General features: G+C 39.8%; 1 protein-coding gene across 2 annotated transcripts in view; it reads right to left on the reverse strand.

The window, feature by feature from the left end:
• TMEFF1 (transmembrane protein with EGF like and two follistatin like domains 1) overlaps positions 1–16,811 on the reverse strand; it is an 85,694-nt gene that overhangs the window by 1,181 nt on the left and 67,702 nt on the right. For both annotated transcript variants that reach the window (XM_059141406.1, XM_059141407.1), the window contains exons 8-9: positions 12,041–12,164; positions 3,352–3,510 (exon numbers count right to left, since the gene is read on the reverse strand). In XM_059141406.1, the coding sequence (XP_058997389.1) occupies positions 3,352–3,510; positions 12,041–12,164 (283 nt within the window). The remainder of the gene's footprint in view (positions 1–3,351; positions 3,511–12,040; positions 12,165–16,811) is intronic.

The raw sequence follows: 16,811 nt of genomic DNA on the forward strand, positions 1-16,811 counted from the left end.
AAAGTAATACACGTTTCACACACAAAGCCATACTGGGAAAAAAGGATTCTGTTTGATGCAAGACAGGCTGAGAACCAACCTGTCCCTGCTGTCTTCCCTACACAGCTGAGAGGGGAGAGGGTTAGGTAGAGGACAAGCAAAGCTCACTCCTGGGTCTCCACTGCTGCGTATGTGTCCCTGAGAGGAATCCCCACCCTTCTTCTGACTTGGCAACTCCCTAGCCCCAGTGACTGATAACACATAAACCTTGAACAAAAGAAAGGATCCTGGCCTATGGACTTCTGTGGAGCACTGGGATACCCCCAAAGTGACAAGAACAGCCTGGATGAAGGAGTAATTAGGGAAAAGTATGCATGCACAAACAGGAAATGCTTAGTGATTTTAGACAATGACTCAAAAGAAGTTGTTCCACAGCCTGCTTGGGCAAATCACAGAACCTGATAAAGAACTGTTATACTGGGGACAAGGACAGTCCTTGACGCTCCTCTCAGTTTACCATACCTGCTTCTCCATGGTGGTCTAAGCCTCACTGTGTGGCACCTGCTCTTGGGCCTGCCCACTGGAATGCAAACATGCAAGCTTGTACACTGCACCAAGTGCTGTGGCACACAATGTGGAACGAACGCACTGGGATGAATCCCGGTAATGTGAAGCTTGGACTCTGCTAAAAAACTAGCTGTGCAACACCCTTTTCCTATATGTGAAATATTAAAAGTTGGGACCAACCTCCCATATCTCTCTGCCAGCTAGGAATTTATAATCTAATGGCAAGAAAGTCATGTGACAAGGAATACTCCAGAAGTTCCACGTTTTTAATTCAGTTTCAAAGAGCACTGCTTTGCCTTAAGTCTTGATGGTAACACTTCCATTTCATATACTATATTTCATAAATTCTATCTCACTAATCCTCCTAAAAACACTTTGAGGGAGACAGTGATGGAATCCTTTCCATTCCATGGTGGAGAGGCCAAGCAAACCTCTTTAACTGTCACCAACTCACCATGATGTTGGAAGACTTCAACTCCCTGGGGCCATGGTTTTGTCATCTATGAAATAAAGGGATTTGGCTAGGAGAATGTTTGAGGTCCCTGCTATTTTATCATTCTAAGAGTCTAAAAATATGAAAGAAGATTCCAAGCGTAAAAGAAGAAAGTTTTACTCATGCAGTCTTCATAAGTGAGTCAGTGGGAATATCCTTTTAAAGGGAGATTCCTCTCATGTAACAGCCACCACAGGGTAAGTGAACAGCTGTCCCATAATGGACTGTGTGGGAGAGGAACTCCTTAAAAATTCAGTGGAGCTAAGTCCAAGTATATAATTATAATATTTTAAATTCATGAAGCAAAACACTTGAGGGGGGGAAATACCACAATAAGAAGACAGGCCTCAAGGAAAGATACATGATAAATTCAGTGAGATGACCCTTCAGTCGCGGAGACAGTGGGCAGTGAAGACAGTGTAACAAGGTTGCAAAAACACTGTGATGTTGAAAGTGTCTGGGAAGGCAGCAAATGGGACTGGGATATCAGCTAGAAGGCACAGACTTTAAGACATTCTGTCAGGTCATTTTAACTTATTAGAAATAGAATTTATAAGATTATAGCACATGGAGAACAGAAGCAAAGAGCAGGATAAAAGGCTGAATTAGGATTGGTAAAAGGGCTTAACTATCTCCGTGATCTTGAGTAAGGTTCTTTCCCCATCCAGGCCCTCCAATTTCCTGACTTCTCTATAATGGAAGGGGTTGGCTCAAAGTTGTTTCCTGCTGACTCAGAACCTCCTTTGATCTTCTTAAAGATGATACTATCAACAGGCCTCAAAAGCTTCCCTCATCTATATCTTATTTCTTTCTTTCACCCTCCATATAATTTATTACTCCATTCCTGCTTTCCTCAAATAGTGTCCTATATGGCTCTCCTGGCCTCACATCTTCCCTCCTCCAGGGAAATTTTGCAGATGACACTCAGATCAATGCTCTGAAAAAATGATTCATAACAAGTCGTCCCCCCAACTCTGTTCAAAAATCAAGTCTGAACCTTGCTCCCATGCAGTGGTCATACTTGGCAAATATATTTCCTGAGAGTGACTCAAAATGGACCCTCCTCTGCATGGTTCAGTGGAAAAAGAAATGGTCTGGAAATCAAGCAGCAATGAATCCAAATCCAGGTACTTCCATTACTAGCTGGATGACCACAGGCAAATGACCTAATCTAAGCCTATATTAAATGGCCACAGGCAGCCCTGATGTTACACAGGTTTCTTCTATTTGCCCTTTCTGCTGTCATTTTTTTTTTTTATCATTACGTGCCTATTTTAATCTACTGCCATTTTATACCCAGTAGTCTTGTCTAAAGGCAGATCATCTGTTCTGTGGAATAGAGCCCACTGACTTCAGCACCTAAATTTTAAGAAAAGTACCTGTTACTCAGAGAACACCTTTTTGTATAATTTCTAGATTTATCGTTTCAGCTCCAGATGGCTGAGGGTACTGAAGAGCCATAAACTCATTATGGCCTGCCAATATCTGGGTACTTGATATGCTCCGATCCTCGCCCAAAATAATGCAGAAAAGTACAGAGATAGTGTTTATATGACTTCTGAACCAAACTGTAAAGGAGGTAGGAAGAGCCAAGCAAGATGAAAAGACATGACACTGGGAAGCAGAAAGACAATATGAACGGGCTTTAGTTGGACTTTTCTGGGGCCCAATTCATTTTTGACTTACACATGTCCACTCAGTTTGGAAAACACCCATTTTATGCCTACTGTATCCAAATACATCTTTTAATTTGGAGTTCTGTTATGATAAATGCCAATGGTTTTAATTATGATGGAGAATTTTACAGATGACTTATGACTGTATTTCAGAAAATGAAGTAATGTTAAGACATAATAACAAAAACGGTTTTCTTTAATCTCTGGCTTCATCCTTTCTTACTACATTTACTACAGATAAAAGTATATTCTTAGGGCATAAAAAAAACACCTCCTGGTTCCCCAGAGCTTTAAAAATCTTGGCGTGGTCCTTCTGCTACTACCATCGTCATCCCTGAGTACAGCTCTAAGATCCCTAAATTCCTCTATGCTACTGAATCTTCTCATTCTCCCTCTGCCTACAGCCCAGCTATACCCGGAACCCTGAGAATGAGTTCTTGCACATATTCTAAAGAAGCAAGATAAGGAGTGGTTAGCCCTACATAGAAACCTTAGACAACTGACCCTAGAATTTTCTTCCTAATAGACTGGAGGACCTAAAGCGCCTATCATTTTGAGTGTGCTTCAAGCTTCTTCTTTAATTTAACAGCTACCCACTTCTAATTAAAGGTTGGTATTTCTTAGGTCATTACCTACCTTGTTATGCACATGACAATCGCTACTATAATGGCAATCTGTACAGCTCCAATAATGGCTGCAATAAGAACATGAGTGAGCTTTTGCCTACTTGGCACAACATAGAGAATACTAAAGTCCGTCTTTTCACAGTGCTGTCCAGTGTAACCAGATTCACATCTGAAAGGGGGGGAGGGGAGAAAGATTCCTATGAGAATTGCAAATTTCAATAATCCTAGGTTTTAAAATTAAAAACAAATAAAAGAATGATAAATTTATCCTGAAAAACCACTGCCATTTGCGTATTTCTTTAAACTCTATTCAATCTGTCTATTTCACAGTGCTTCTTTTATCCATCATTACAGCACATTAATTTTAAAGTCACTGAATGGTCTTTATTATCTTCATTTAAAAAATAGTACTTAACAGTACATTCAGTAGCTATAATACAGCTAACCTCTATTCCTCACTCTAAGACACGTCAGTCATCTTCCATTTTTCACAATCATGAATGAGGTATGGCAAACATTTGTTGAGTGTGTATATTTCTATATTTAGTGTTATTCCTTAGGCTAGGTACTTGGAAATGGGATGGCTGAATAAATAGGTATAAACATTTACAGTTCTCTGAACATAGCACCAAATTATATTCAACACACTTTCAGCATGCATTAAATATACATTAAATATAATCATTTAAGATGTAAGGGGAAAGAAAAATAGATTATTAGTGACAGAAACAGAACCAAGTAGGTGCTAATCTTAGAAATTATCTGAATTCCAAGTAAAAGTAAATAAAAAGGCAACAACATCAGCTGATGATAATAATTTGACAGGGGGAAACATTTAAGATATTTAACAGAAATTTCACATGTTTTAGCTGACAGAAGTGTAATGTATAAATTAGCCAGCCTTCAGTCAGACCTGATTAATAAAACCTCTGAAATGCAAGGGTAGCGTAGTTATTTACATACCACACTTCATTTAAAAAAAAAAAAATTTTTTTTTAATAGAGCACACATAAAGAAACCTGGGAGTAGGAAAATAAGAAGCCAGGGGTGATGTGAGTCCTCTAATCCCCATGCCTGAGGTTCATATACAGTTGCCAGAAAGTTTCACATTAAGTTCTAAGTTTACTAGTGGACAAAAAAAAAAAAGAAAGAAAGAAAAAGTAGTAAGATAGATTTACAGACCACGGAATGTAATTGAGATCCCAGAAATATACCCATACATCTATGGTCAACTGATTTTTTTTTTTTTTAAGATTTTATTTTTTTATTTGACAGAGAAAGTGAGAGAGTACAAGCAGGCAGAGCAGCAGAGGGCGAGGGAGAAGCAGAGAAGCAGGCTCCCCACTGAGCAGGGAGCCTGATGCGGGGCTCGATCCCAGGACCCTGGGATCATGACCTGAGCCAAAGGCAGATGCTTAACGACTGAGCCACCCAGGCACCCCCGGTCAACTGACTTTTAACAAAAGTGTGAAGACCACTCAAGGAGAAAAAATAATCTCGTCAAGAAAAGCAGGGACAACTGGACATCCACATGTGAAAGAATGAAGCTGGGCCTTTTCTTCACAACATACACTAAAAAATAATTCAAAATGGATCATAGACCTAAATATAAGAGCTATAACTATAAAACTCTTAGGGAAAAAAGAAATAAATCCTCATGACCTGGATTAGGCAGTGATTTCTTAGATAGGATACCAAAAGCACAAGCAACAAAACAGTTTAACTGGACTAAATAAAAATTAAAATCTTTTGTGTTTAAGGACACTATTAAGAAACTGAAAAGATAACCAGGAGAACATTTTTGCAAATTATTTATCTGGCTAGAGACTTGTATCTAGAATACATTAAATTAGTAACTATTACAAACTCATTAATAAAAAGAAGAAAAAATTACAAAATGGGCAAATCATTACAATGATCTGAATAGACATTTTTTTTTCCAAACAAGATATACAAATGGCAAATAAGCCCATGAAAAGATAGCAACATCGTAAGTCATCATGGAAACGCAAATCAAAACCATAATAAGATACCACTCAATACCCACCAGAATGGCTAAAATCAAAAAGTCAGATAATATCTGTTGGCAAAGATAGTGTAGGGAATGAAAAATGGCCAATGCACTTTTGAGAACAGTCTGGCAGTCCTCAAAAGTTAAACCCAGAGTTACCATTTGGCCCAACAATTCCGTTCCGAGACACTTCCCCAACTGAAAGCAACACAAGTCCACACAAAAACTTGCAAACAATGATACAGGGCAACATTGTTCATTAATAGCCAAAAAGTGGAAACAACCCAAATATTCATCAATTGGTAAGCAGATCATAAAACATGGTCTTAAGGAATAAAGCACGGACACACTACAACATGGATAAACCTTGAAAACATAATGTTAGGTGAAAGAAGACACAGAAGACCACGTACAGGCAGATCGATAGAGACAAAATAGATTAGTAATTGTCTAAAACTGAGGGGAACAGGGAGATTTGGGAGTAATAGTTACAGGACACACAGTTTCTTCTGGAGGTGATGAAATGTTCTAAAACTGACTGTGGTGACTGCAAAACTGAAAAAAATACTAAATACTAAAAACCACTGGTTTAAAAAAAAGAAGAAGAAGAAGAAGAAGAAAAGGGGCACCTGGGTGGCTCTGTCAGTTAAGCATCTGCCTTCTGTTCACGTCCTGACCCTGAAGTCCTAGGATCGAGGATCGTGTCGACTTCCCTACTCAGAAGGAAATCTGCTTCTTCCTCTCCCTCTGTCTCTCCCCCTGCTCACATATACACACACACACACACACACACTCTCTCATATAAATAAATAAAATCTTTAAAAAAGAATGAAAAAGAAAATGAAAACAAGAAAGTGGAAAAATTATTAACATAAAACACAATCTCCACAAAATAAAATCAAACCAGTTGTTCAAAACAACCATAGTGACTCTCATTAGTAGATTCAAGGGGACTTTGTCTCATTGGTCCTGATTTAAAGAGGGAACTTTCTGATACAGAGAACATCAACCTCAATAATATAGCTGTAATAAATTCAAAAATGTAATGAAATCTTACAGGATTTTTAAAATAATGCCTTTTGTGGTAGGCTAATGGTAAAAAGTCAAAGCTCAATAAAATAAAAACAGCTCCATGGGGAGCTGTAACAGTGTCCTGGATATGAAGTTCTCTGACAGTTTAGCTTAATCCAAAGATTAAAATCAGAATATCAGAAAGAATGTATAAGCCATATATTATTCAGGCAATCCTCTTCGGATATTATTTTCTGCAACTGATTTTTCTCCAAATACCTGAAGTAATGACTTCTAGGTTATTACTACTTCTTCCCTTACTGATTAAAGACAGATCCAGGCATTTGGTCCTCTACAGCCTCTACTCTTTCATGCCACACACTGTCCCTAGTCATCTCACTCACTACCATGCCTCATGGGCTGATTCATCCACTCACCCATTTACTGAGCTTCTGACACATGCCAAGTACTGTAGTGGGTATTTGGGATACATCAGTGAGTAAAACGAATGAAGACTCCTGATCTGGTTAACCTCTAATTGGGGGAGGGAGGGTCTATAAACACTGATAAGTAAATTAAATGGTATTCTTAGAGGTTGATGGAACTACACAAAGAGAGACAGGAGAGTTAGTAAAGGGAAATGATGAGTGCCAGTTATAGGCCAAGAAGGGAAGGTTGCAATTTTAAACAAGATGGACAGGGTAGTCTTCGTTAAGAAGGTGAAATGTGAGCGAAGACATGAAAGAGTTGAGGAAGCCTGCCATGTGGACAACAGGAAGGAGAACACAGAACACAGCAGATAAAGGAAGAGTCTGTGCAAAGACCCTAAGGAGGAAGCACAAGACATGGCGTGTCCAGGAATAGCAAGTGTGGGGGTGCCCCCACACTTGAAGCATCTGCCTTTGGCTCAGGTCATGATCCCAGGGTCCTAGGATCGAGCCCCACGTTGGGCTCCCTGCTCAGTGGAGAGTCTGCTTCTCCCTCGTCCTCTGCCTGCCCTTGCCCCTCCCTCCCCAAAATCCCACCCTGTTCATGCTCGCTCTCTTCCTCAAATAAATAAATTAAATATTAAAAAAAAAAAAAAAGAAAGAAAGAAAAGAAAAAGAATAGCAAGTGTGGCCGGCATGGAGCAGCAAGCTGAAGGGAAGAAGGGGACCAAGATGGAGAGATGAAGGGGCCAAGACGTATAGAGCTTCTGCACTTGGTGACACGAAGGAGCCATTAGGAAGTTTTCAGCAGAGATATGACATGAACTGACTTTCATTTGAAAAGTCTCCATCCAAAAAAAAAAAAAAAAAAAAAAAAAAAAAAAAAGTCTCCATCCAGCTGCTGTGTTGAGAATGAGCTGTAGGATACAATCCGGGAGGCTGTGGCAGTAATGCCCGGGAGAAAAAAATGGTGACCCAGACTAGGAATAGCAGTGGCAATCGTGAGAAGAACTCAAATTCTGGATATATTCTAAATAGAGATAATAGAATTTCTCAACTCACGGGGTATAGAGTATATGAGAGAGAGAGAAGTCAAAGATGTATCAGAGGTGTTTTATTTAAGCAAAGGAAAAGGGGGAGTTGACATTAACAGAGATGAAGAAGGTTGCAGGTAGAGCAGGTTTAGGGGAGGGAAGGCAGATCAGGAGATCATCTTAGGTCCTGCTGAAATTGATGAGTCAAGACATCCATGCAAAAACATCAAGGAGGGAGAATCTATGAGTCTATGAATCTATGAGTCTCAAGTTGAGGAGAGAGGTCTGGGACTTACGTAAAGTAGGAATCATCAGCCTATGTCATGCAAAGCTTTAAGGCTGGATGGCATCACTAACGAGGAGGACCAGAACTAGACCTTGGTGCATTCCAACACTGAGAGAGGTCAGGGAGCAAACGGGAACAAGCCAAGAAGATGCAAAAGAATGGCCAGCGAGACAGCAGAAAACAGAGAGAGAATGCAATCCCTAGAGCCAAGTGATGAATGCATATCACACAGGAGGGAGCAATCAACCATATCAAATGCTACTGGTTGTTGAAAAGCTTACTCGGGTGGATTCAAGAGAGATGGAAATTAAGGAGGTGGAGACAGAGTGTAGGCAACTCTTTTAAGTTCTACAAAGAAAAGAAATGGGATGGTCGCTGGTAGGACAGTGAGGGTTTTTTCCCCAAGACAGAAGAAATGAAAATATAAATAAATTTATAATTATACATATAAAAAAGTATATAAATATAAATACATATAAATTACATATTATATAAATAAAAATATATGGAACACAGAAAAGAGGGGAGTATTTCTGGGAAGTGAGAGTAAAAAGTCTGAGTTCTCTTCATATTGCTTCAGTGTTCTCAGTGAACTCAGAAACAAGATGGTCAGCTAAGGATGAGGGGGGTACTGACAATCTGAAGAGAAGGGTGACCGTAGAAAGCTGTCATCTAGGACAGAAGGAGAATGAATGGACTGTAGGTCAGAAGGCCAACTTGGCAGCCTATAGGCCCTGCTTTGAGTATAAATGTCAGGGAGACGCCTTAACCAGGTGGTGTGCTTTTCAACACCTGCCATGTAGGCAGTTCAGCTGTATGTGTATACAGCAGGCAGGAAGGCACGAATCAGGATTAGAGTTTTGTCAAGTGAGTATGATAAAGCAAGAGAGGAACTACCATGACCAGCCACGGAGTTTAAGAAGAATAAGGAGGGGATGAAGACATGCAAGGAGCGAGGGACACAGGTGCCATGATGAATAAACTGGAGGCCTAGAGGCATGGAAGCTAGGCTGGGTAGGAGCTGCGAGGTATATGCTAGGGTAGAATCCCGCACGTATGCCTCTAACCCGCATCTGTCACTTAAATTCTCAAACCAATATATATCCCGCAGCCTACTAGACACCTGTAAGTGGATCCCCCACAGGCATTCGAGACCAAGCATACTACACTGAACATCATTTCCCCCTAAAGCTCTTCCCTCTTCCCATTCCCTTTCTCCACTCAATTCTGCCTCAGCCAGAAACCCCGAGGACACTCCTGACTCCTCCTTCCCACGACCCTCCATCAGCTCCCCCACAAACCCAACCGGTCACCAAAACCTAGGGGTTGAATCACCGTATCTTCTCTCTGCAATTCATCTGCCAAACTCAGTGAAACTCTAACTCCTTTCCTTAGTTCAGGTTCTCACTCCTTACTGACATTCAGTCTCCTGATCCATTTTCCACAAAACCACCAGAATAGCTTTCAGATCTGATCACAACTTCCTTAACCAAAATCCATAAGTGCCTTCTTACTACCTTTCAAATAAAGGGCAAGCTCCTGGGGTGGCACAAATGTTCCTGTGTAAGACCTCCCCTCTTCTCACCATGTTGCTCGCTCTCCTCGGGCTGAAATTCCTTGTCCGAAGTCCGAAATCATCTCGTGTATATCTATCTATGTATGGCAGAATTTTTCATATTATATTTTAACTGCTTTATTATTAGTCTCTTCTACCAAATGGTGGGTTTTTTGGAAGCCAAGATCCCTGGGTCCCTGTCATACCTGAATTTGAGATCCAAGGGCCAGGAAGAATTGGCTACAAAGTAAGTAATAATTAAACAAACAAATTAATGGTGGGATAATGCTAGAAAATTCTAACCTAACAATAGGACTGTGGCTAACGGCTGTTCATCCCTGCCTGCTTCCTGCTACCCAAACACATCCACCTACTAATCAAAGCACACGTGATGTTATGGCCTGATTCTTGCAGACTTTGTAAATGCTGAGACAAAGAAAAAGATCTACTTGCTTTTTAGGAGGTACAAGAGTGCAGAAAAGAGATTCTCTGGCATTTAAAAAACATCTCTAGTCTGGAGAATAAGGAAAAACTGATCATCATTACATGGCATTCAAAAAATAGTTACTAAGTAGCTAATGGGCCAGGCCCCACCCTAGACACTGGGAAGACAGGGTTAGCAAAATAGAATCCCTAACCAAACAACACTTACAACCTCCTAACATTAACTGCTATTTATTAAATGTATACGGAAGACCAGATATTGTGCTAAGCACTTTGCATATATTATCTCACTTAGTTTTAGCAACAATTTTAGGTGGTAGGTATTATTATTACCATTTTAGAAATGAGAAAATGAGGCTTAAACATTTAAGTAACTTCTGAAGGGCACAGACAAGAACTGGCCCATCTGGTGGACCTGCTCCCAAAGCCTTTAACAGCTTATACCATTCAATCGTCTCACTTGTCAATTACTGGAAAAATAAATGCTGCAAAGTGACCTGGTATCATTTCACTAACAGGACATCGACCTCTCTCATCCTTCACTTTTAGGTATCCTGAAAGATGCCCTATCCTAAGAGAACATCACGATCTGAACTTCTATCAAGATATGCATGCACGTGGGACGGATATGAGGACTCCTCCAAATGATTTTGTTTTAAAATTGGCCTGCTCCCCTCTGTACAGCTGTGTTTCTTTAACATTCAAGAAAGGGGATGTGGGAGCAGAGCGATAGCTCCACTGAAGTCAAGCGGCACTTCTGATCAAGAAAAAGTCAAAAGCTTAATAAAGAATTGTTTAATCAGGGCGCCTGGGTGGCTCAGTGGGTTAAGCCGCTGCCTTCAGCTCGGGTCATGATCTCAGGGTCCTGGGATCGAGTCCCACATCGGGCTCTCTGCTCAGCAGGGAGCCTGCTTCCTCCTCTCTCTCTGCCTGCCTCTCTGCCTACTTATGATCTCTCTCTGTCAAATAAATAAATAAAATCTTTAAAAAAAAATTGTTTAATCATTAACAGTGTGTAGTATTTTTGTTTTATTTTTTAAGCAGGAGGAGAGGAGGAAGATGAAAAAGCCAGGAGAAGAGAGCTAAGGGTAGAGGGACGAGGAGACCTGATTTCAAACAGCTTTCTTTCACTTTCTGGAGAGAAAGATCCACTGGCTTCTAGGTTGACAGAATAAAAGAATAGTATTTTTTCATGTTTTGATGTTTCGACTAAGAAAGAGAAAAAAGGATTCTGGCCCAACTGCAGGAGGCAGGAGTGAGCAGAATGACAGCAATCTCCCCTCGTCTGTGGAAACATAAGCCGGCTAAGGAGACCGACAGGAGGTAGAGGATCAGCTTGCAGCAACAGCAAGAAGGGCTACCAGCAAACAGACACAGAACAGCAAAAAGCATTACGATCATTAGGCTGAGAGTCAGGAAATCTGAGATCTAGTTTTGCTGCTGCTGACCTTGAACAAGTCGCAGAACCTCTCTGGCATCAGACAGTTGACGATTTACACCTTTCCCATTTCCACTTCTCTCCTCACACCTGGTTCCACATCCCCATTCCCTTATTTTTAGAAATCTATTTTAGTGTTATGTTTTATTTGAGTTCCATGTTCTCTGTTCTTAACACATTCTTTAGTCCCTAAATCACCTTGTGACAGATTGCCTGAACCAAAATAGTGCTGGAATATGGCATATTTTTATATGAAAAAAATGTATTAAAAATGTTAAGTCCACAATCTTAAAACCCTAATATGACATCTGGTTTTGATTTTGCATACTATACTTATCAGTGCTTTCCAAATGATGCCACTAATTTATTTTTTGACTCAAGTGCAAATAATTATTACTCTTCGGTAATATTTAATCCATAATTCATTGCTTTCTACAGAGCAGTGACTGAAGGAAAAAATTCCTCACCTCTGACCTGGAGGTGTTCACCTACCTACAAGAAGCCTTCTGAGTCGAATAGATGAATTCACACTTCCCATGGATGCAGTAACCATTGAGGTTTTCAGGACAGGGCATGTGGTTTCCAATATACACATCTTCTCTTTGATCACTAGCATCTTAAAAGAACATAAACCAGGTCAATAAACAGTGAAAAGCAAACTGAAAAATAGGGACTTTTCAAAGTTCTCACAATAAATAAATTAGCAAGGTAATTTGGACAAGAAATTACCAGAAGCCCAGATTGGGGTCTGAGTAAGAACTGAGATCTCATTCTGACATAAACACAGCAGTCTGTTTAGAGTCAAAGTATTTAAAAATAGTTGCAGGGGGGCGCCTGGGTGGCTCAGTGGGTTAAGGCCTCTGCCTTCAGCTCAGGTCATGATCCTAGGGTCCTGGGATCGAGCCCCACATCGGGCTCTCTGCTCTGCAGGGAGCCTGCTTCCTCCTCTCTCTCTCTCTCTCTCTGCCTACTTGTGATCTCTGTCAAATAAATAAATAAAAAATCTTAAAAAAAAAAAAATAGTTGCAGGATATGACCACCCTGAGCTACTATTGTTTACAAAAAATCTGCCCCCCCAAAACATAAACATCTTGGCTAAAGAAATAAATGCTACCTCTACAAGAAAGTTCATCTCTATAACCAAGAGATGGTATATTACAGCACTGGCCTTTGGAGATTTAACTCTAATTCACCTGGGGACTATGAAATTGAAGTAAAAAAGAATGGAATGGCAGAAAGAAAGTTATGGGACTCTGAAATTTTAGGGTGAAAGGTTTATTTTTGGAATGAAAACTATTAAGCATATTGATTTTTTTCTTTCAAATGAAAATATATTTGCTGTTTTTTAAAACTGGTTTTTCTTTGTATATGTTATTGCATTAAAAAGTCAAATGACACAGAGAACAAATAGAATTTTAAATCACCTGAAACCAAAGGGAACCATTATTACCTTGCTGATACACATCTGTTCAGACTTAGGTATACTGATTGGAACTGAACTGAGTTGAATGAAGAAAATGGGAGTCTGATAAGTAATTTCAATGTCAGAAATGGGAAGAGAGGGTGCCTGGTGGATCAGTTTGGTTGAGCATCTGACTCAGCTTTGGCTCAGGTCATGATCTCAGGGTCCTGACAGTGAGCCCCATGTAGGGCTCTGGGCTGGGGGTGGAGACTGCTTGGGATTCTCTTTCTCCCTTTCCCTCGGCCCCTCCCTCCCACCTCCTCTTCCCTCTTTAAAATAAAATAAAAAAAAAAAAAAAAGAAAAGAAAGGGGAAGAAAATCAGGAAAGAAAGATAAAAGAAGCAGGAAAGATGGAAGCATGAGGACCCAGTCCTCAAAATTAATTTCATGCATTCATTCTCTCTTATCCCTCTCTTTCCCCCCAAACCCCCTGTCTCTGTCTCTCATGTACTTGCATAAGCACATATTCATCCATACACCCACACATTCTGCAATGGATTTTTAAACTTTTCCGGGGGGAGGGTATATTCATTAATACATTCATCCTCAGCTCTATGAACTCAAGAGTCCCCAACGTTTATAGGCCTGTCATTATGTAGGAAAGATCCCCAGGTTCCTATCGGTTTCTCACAGTTCTAACTTAAATTCTGTGCATTATTAGCTATGTGACCTTGAGTATACCACCCTAAGACTGAGATTTCATAACTATAAAGTCAGGATCGAAACAGAATCTGTACTTCCCGTAGTTTTGAGAGGATTACAGGGATACTGTAATACCTTATCAGGAATCCTGATAAGACCAAACTGATGTCATTTTAACCTCAAAATTTATGTATTTACATTGTACTAATTTAGGGCTATAAAGAAAACTAAACCAGAAGTCAAGAAATTCAACATGTAAATTCTCAATTTTAAGGTACCTCTGCTCTTTGTGACCCCGGTCAAATCACCTTGTCGAAAGCAGCTGAGTAAGATCAGCATTGTCTGACATAATATAAGACATGCGTAATTTTTTATTTTCTAGTAGTCGTATTTTTTAAAAGTAAAAAGAAATATGTAAACTGATTTTAATCACATATTTAATCTAATACATCAAATAAGTATCATTTCAATATATAATCAATATAAAAAACTGTGATTTTTTTTTACACACATTGTCTTAAATAAGCCTTTAAAATCTGGTGAGCTCTTAACACAGCACATCTCAATTCCAACTAGCCATGTTTCAAGTACTCAATATCTACCTTGTAAGACAACACAGTATAGATGATTATTCATTTATCATTTATTAATTACCTTCCATATTCCAGAGACTGTGCTAGGTGCTGGGGACAGAAAAATATCCTATCCTCAAAGGGCTCATAAAGTCTCCTCCAGCTCCCAAACTATAATTCTGCCACAGCAGAAGAAATCATACCCTACTTCAGGGCGGCTATCATCCTAAGCACCCACCTCTCTACTACAATACTCATGGTATTGTCTTAGAACCGTTTGGGTTTTTAAACTCAGTGTGTACCATGAGACTGTGAGCTCCTTAAGAATCTAGACATTTTTATTATTCATTTCTGTATAACTCCTAACACTGAGAACATAGTACTTTTCTGGCTATGGTTTCAAATTAAAAGTGCTATTCTACATTTGCAATCAACCCATAAGTGACTTGAGGAATGCAACGGTCTCCCACAGCACTCATCATCCTGCAACTTCTCAGAACATGATATTTTCATGGTGTATTAGACCACAAAGTATATAATAGTGGGACTATAGAGACTGGGGTTATATACCAACCTATAATAATAAGATCTTATAGTCCGTATAATAATGGTACTGTATAGGTCTTTAGAGGCTGTGGTAATGTACTAATCGACCATAAGAAAGTCCTATAAACAGCAGGAGATTTCGAGAATGATGCAGAACTAAGGCTATCAGAGAATCCAGCTACATCACAGCAATAAGAGAAAGTTCACTAAATCCAAAACAGGGTTTTGAAAAATGAGTAAACAAAGTACAGCACCAGTAGCATTTACTGAATGAATTAATGACGGAATGTGGTATCAGGCTCTAGGCAAAGCAAAGCCAACTAAAAACATGGACATGTGTGAAGGCAGATAGCTCAGTTGGTAAAAACATGGACAGGTCTAGTAGACTAAAGTCTGTGGTTGTCACAGAATTCAAATGAAGCATTCTGGGGGCACCTGGGTGGCTTAGTGGGTTAAGCCTCTGCCTTAGGCTCAGGTCATGATCTCAGGGTCCTGGGATGGAGCCCTGCATCAGGTTCTCTGCTCAGTGGGGAGCTTGCATGCCCCCACCCCACCTTGCCGATTGCTCTGCCTACTTGTGATCTCTCTCTCTCTGTCAAATAAATAAATAAAATCTTTTAAAAAAAAAAAAGGCTTTAAAAAAAATTAAGCATTCTGCTCAGTGCTGCCTCTAGTCATTCCATTATTCTTACATACTATTTTTGTGCACAACCATACGCTCAAATAAGCTACAGAAGATATAAAGAAAAAGTATGCACAGTCCCTGCCTCTAAGAAGCTTACAATCAATTCAGGGAATCAACATCCACACACAAAAAAACTGAAAAACACAACAGAAGAGTTACCACAAGAGAGTCAACAATTAAATGTAAAAGAAGGGTTTATAATAGGGGGTGCTATGGGAAGTTCAAGCTTGAAGGAGAACTCATTGTAAGTGATATCACTCAGGGAAGAATTCACAGAAAGGGCAGGACTTAAGTTAGCTCTCAAAGCATATACAGATTTATTCAGATAGAAGAGTGGAAACCAAAAGGAAGCTAGTGGAACCAAAAGGAAGAAGAGTGAAAACCAAAAGGAATGCACACAGCATTCTCAATAAGAACAAGAAACAGGGGCGCCTGGGTGGCTCAGTGGGTTAAGCCTCTGCCTTCGGCTCAGGTCATGATCTCAGGGTCCTGGGATCGAGTCCCGCATCGGGCTCTCTGCTCAGCGGGGAGCCTGCTTCCCCCCCTCTCTCTGCCTGCCTCTCTGCCTACTTGTGATCTCTCTCTCTGTGTCAAATAAATAAATAAAATATTTTAAAAAAAAGAAAAAAGAACAAGAAACAGATGAGAAGAAGCAAGAAACAGCAAGAGCTGGATATTCAAACTGGATATTCAAACTGGTGTAGGTCAAAACTGGAAAAATAAGCTGAAGTCAGATTATGGAAAAACAGGAACTCCAGGTGAGAAATGTTTTCTTAAAGATTGATTGATTAATTGATTGATTTGAGTAAGAGTAGAAAAAGGAGAGAATCTCATGCAGACTCCCCACTAAGAATGGTGCCAGACACAGAGCTTGAACTCACAATCCTGAGATTATGACCTGACCTGAAGCCAAGAGTCATATGCTCAACCAACTAGTTCGCCCAAGTGTCACCTAAAATGTTTTCTTAATCATATGGATAAGGAAGACAATGAAGGCCTCCTAGCTGGACAGTAACACAACAAAAGCCATGTTTTACATAGTTGAAAGTGGTTGCCAAGATCTGGTGGTTAGGGGGAATAGGGAGTAATAGCTAATGGGTGTGAGGTTTCTTTTGGGGTAATGAAAATGGCCTAAAATTTGATTCTGATATGATGCTTGTATAATCCTAAATATACTTAAAAATAAATTTAAATTGAGGGTGCTGGCTAACCCAGCCAGTAGAGCATGCAAATCTTGGTCTCAGGGCAATGAGTTCCAACCCATGTTTGGTGTAGAGATTACTTTTACATTTTTTTTTTAAGATTTTACTTATTTATTGGACAGAGAGAGAGAGCAAGACAACAAAAGCAGGGGTA

This window comes from Mustela lutreola, chromosome 12 (assembly GCF_030435805.1).
Source record: "Mustela lutreola isolate mMusLut2 chromosome 12, mMusLut2.pri, whole genome shotgun sequence".
Lineage (NCBI taxonomy): Eukaryota > Metazoa > Chordata > Mammalia > Carnivora > Mustelidae > Mustela > Mustela lutreola.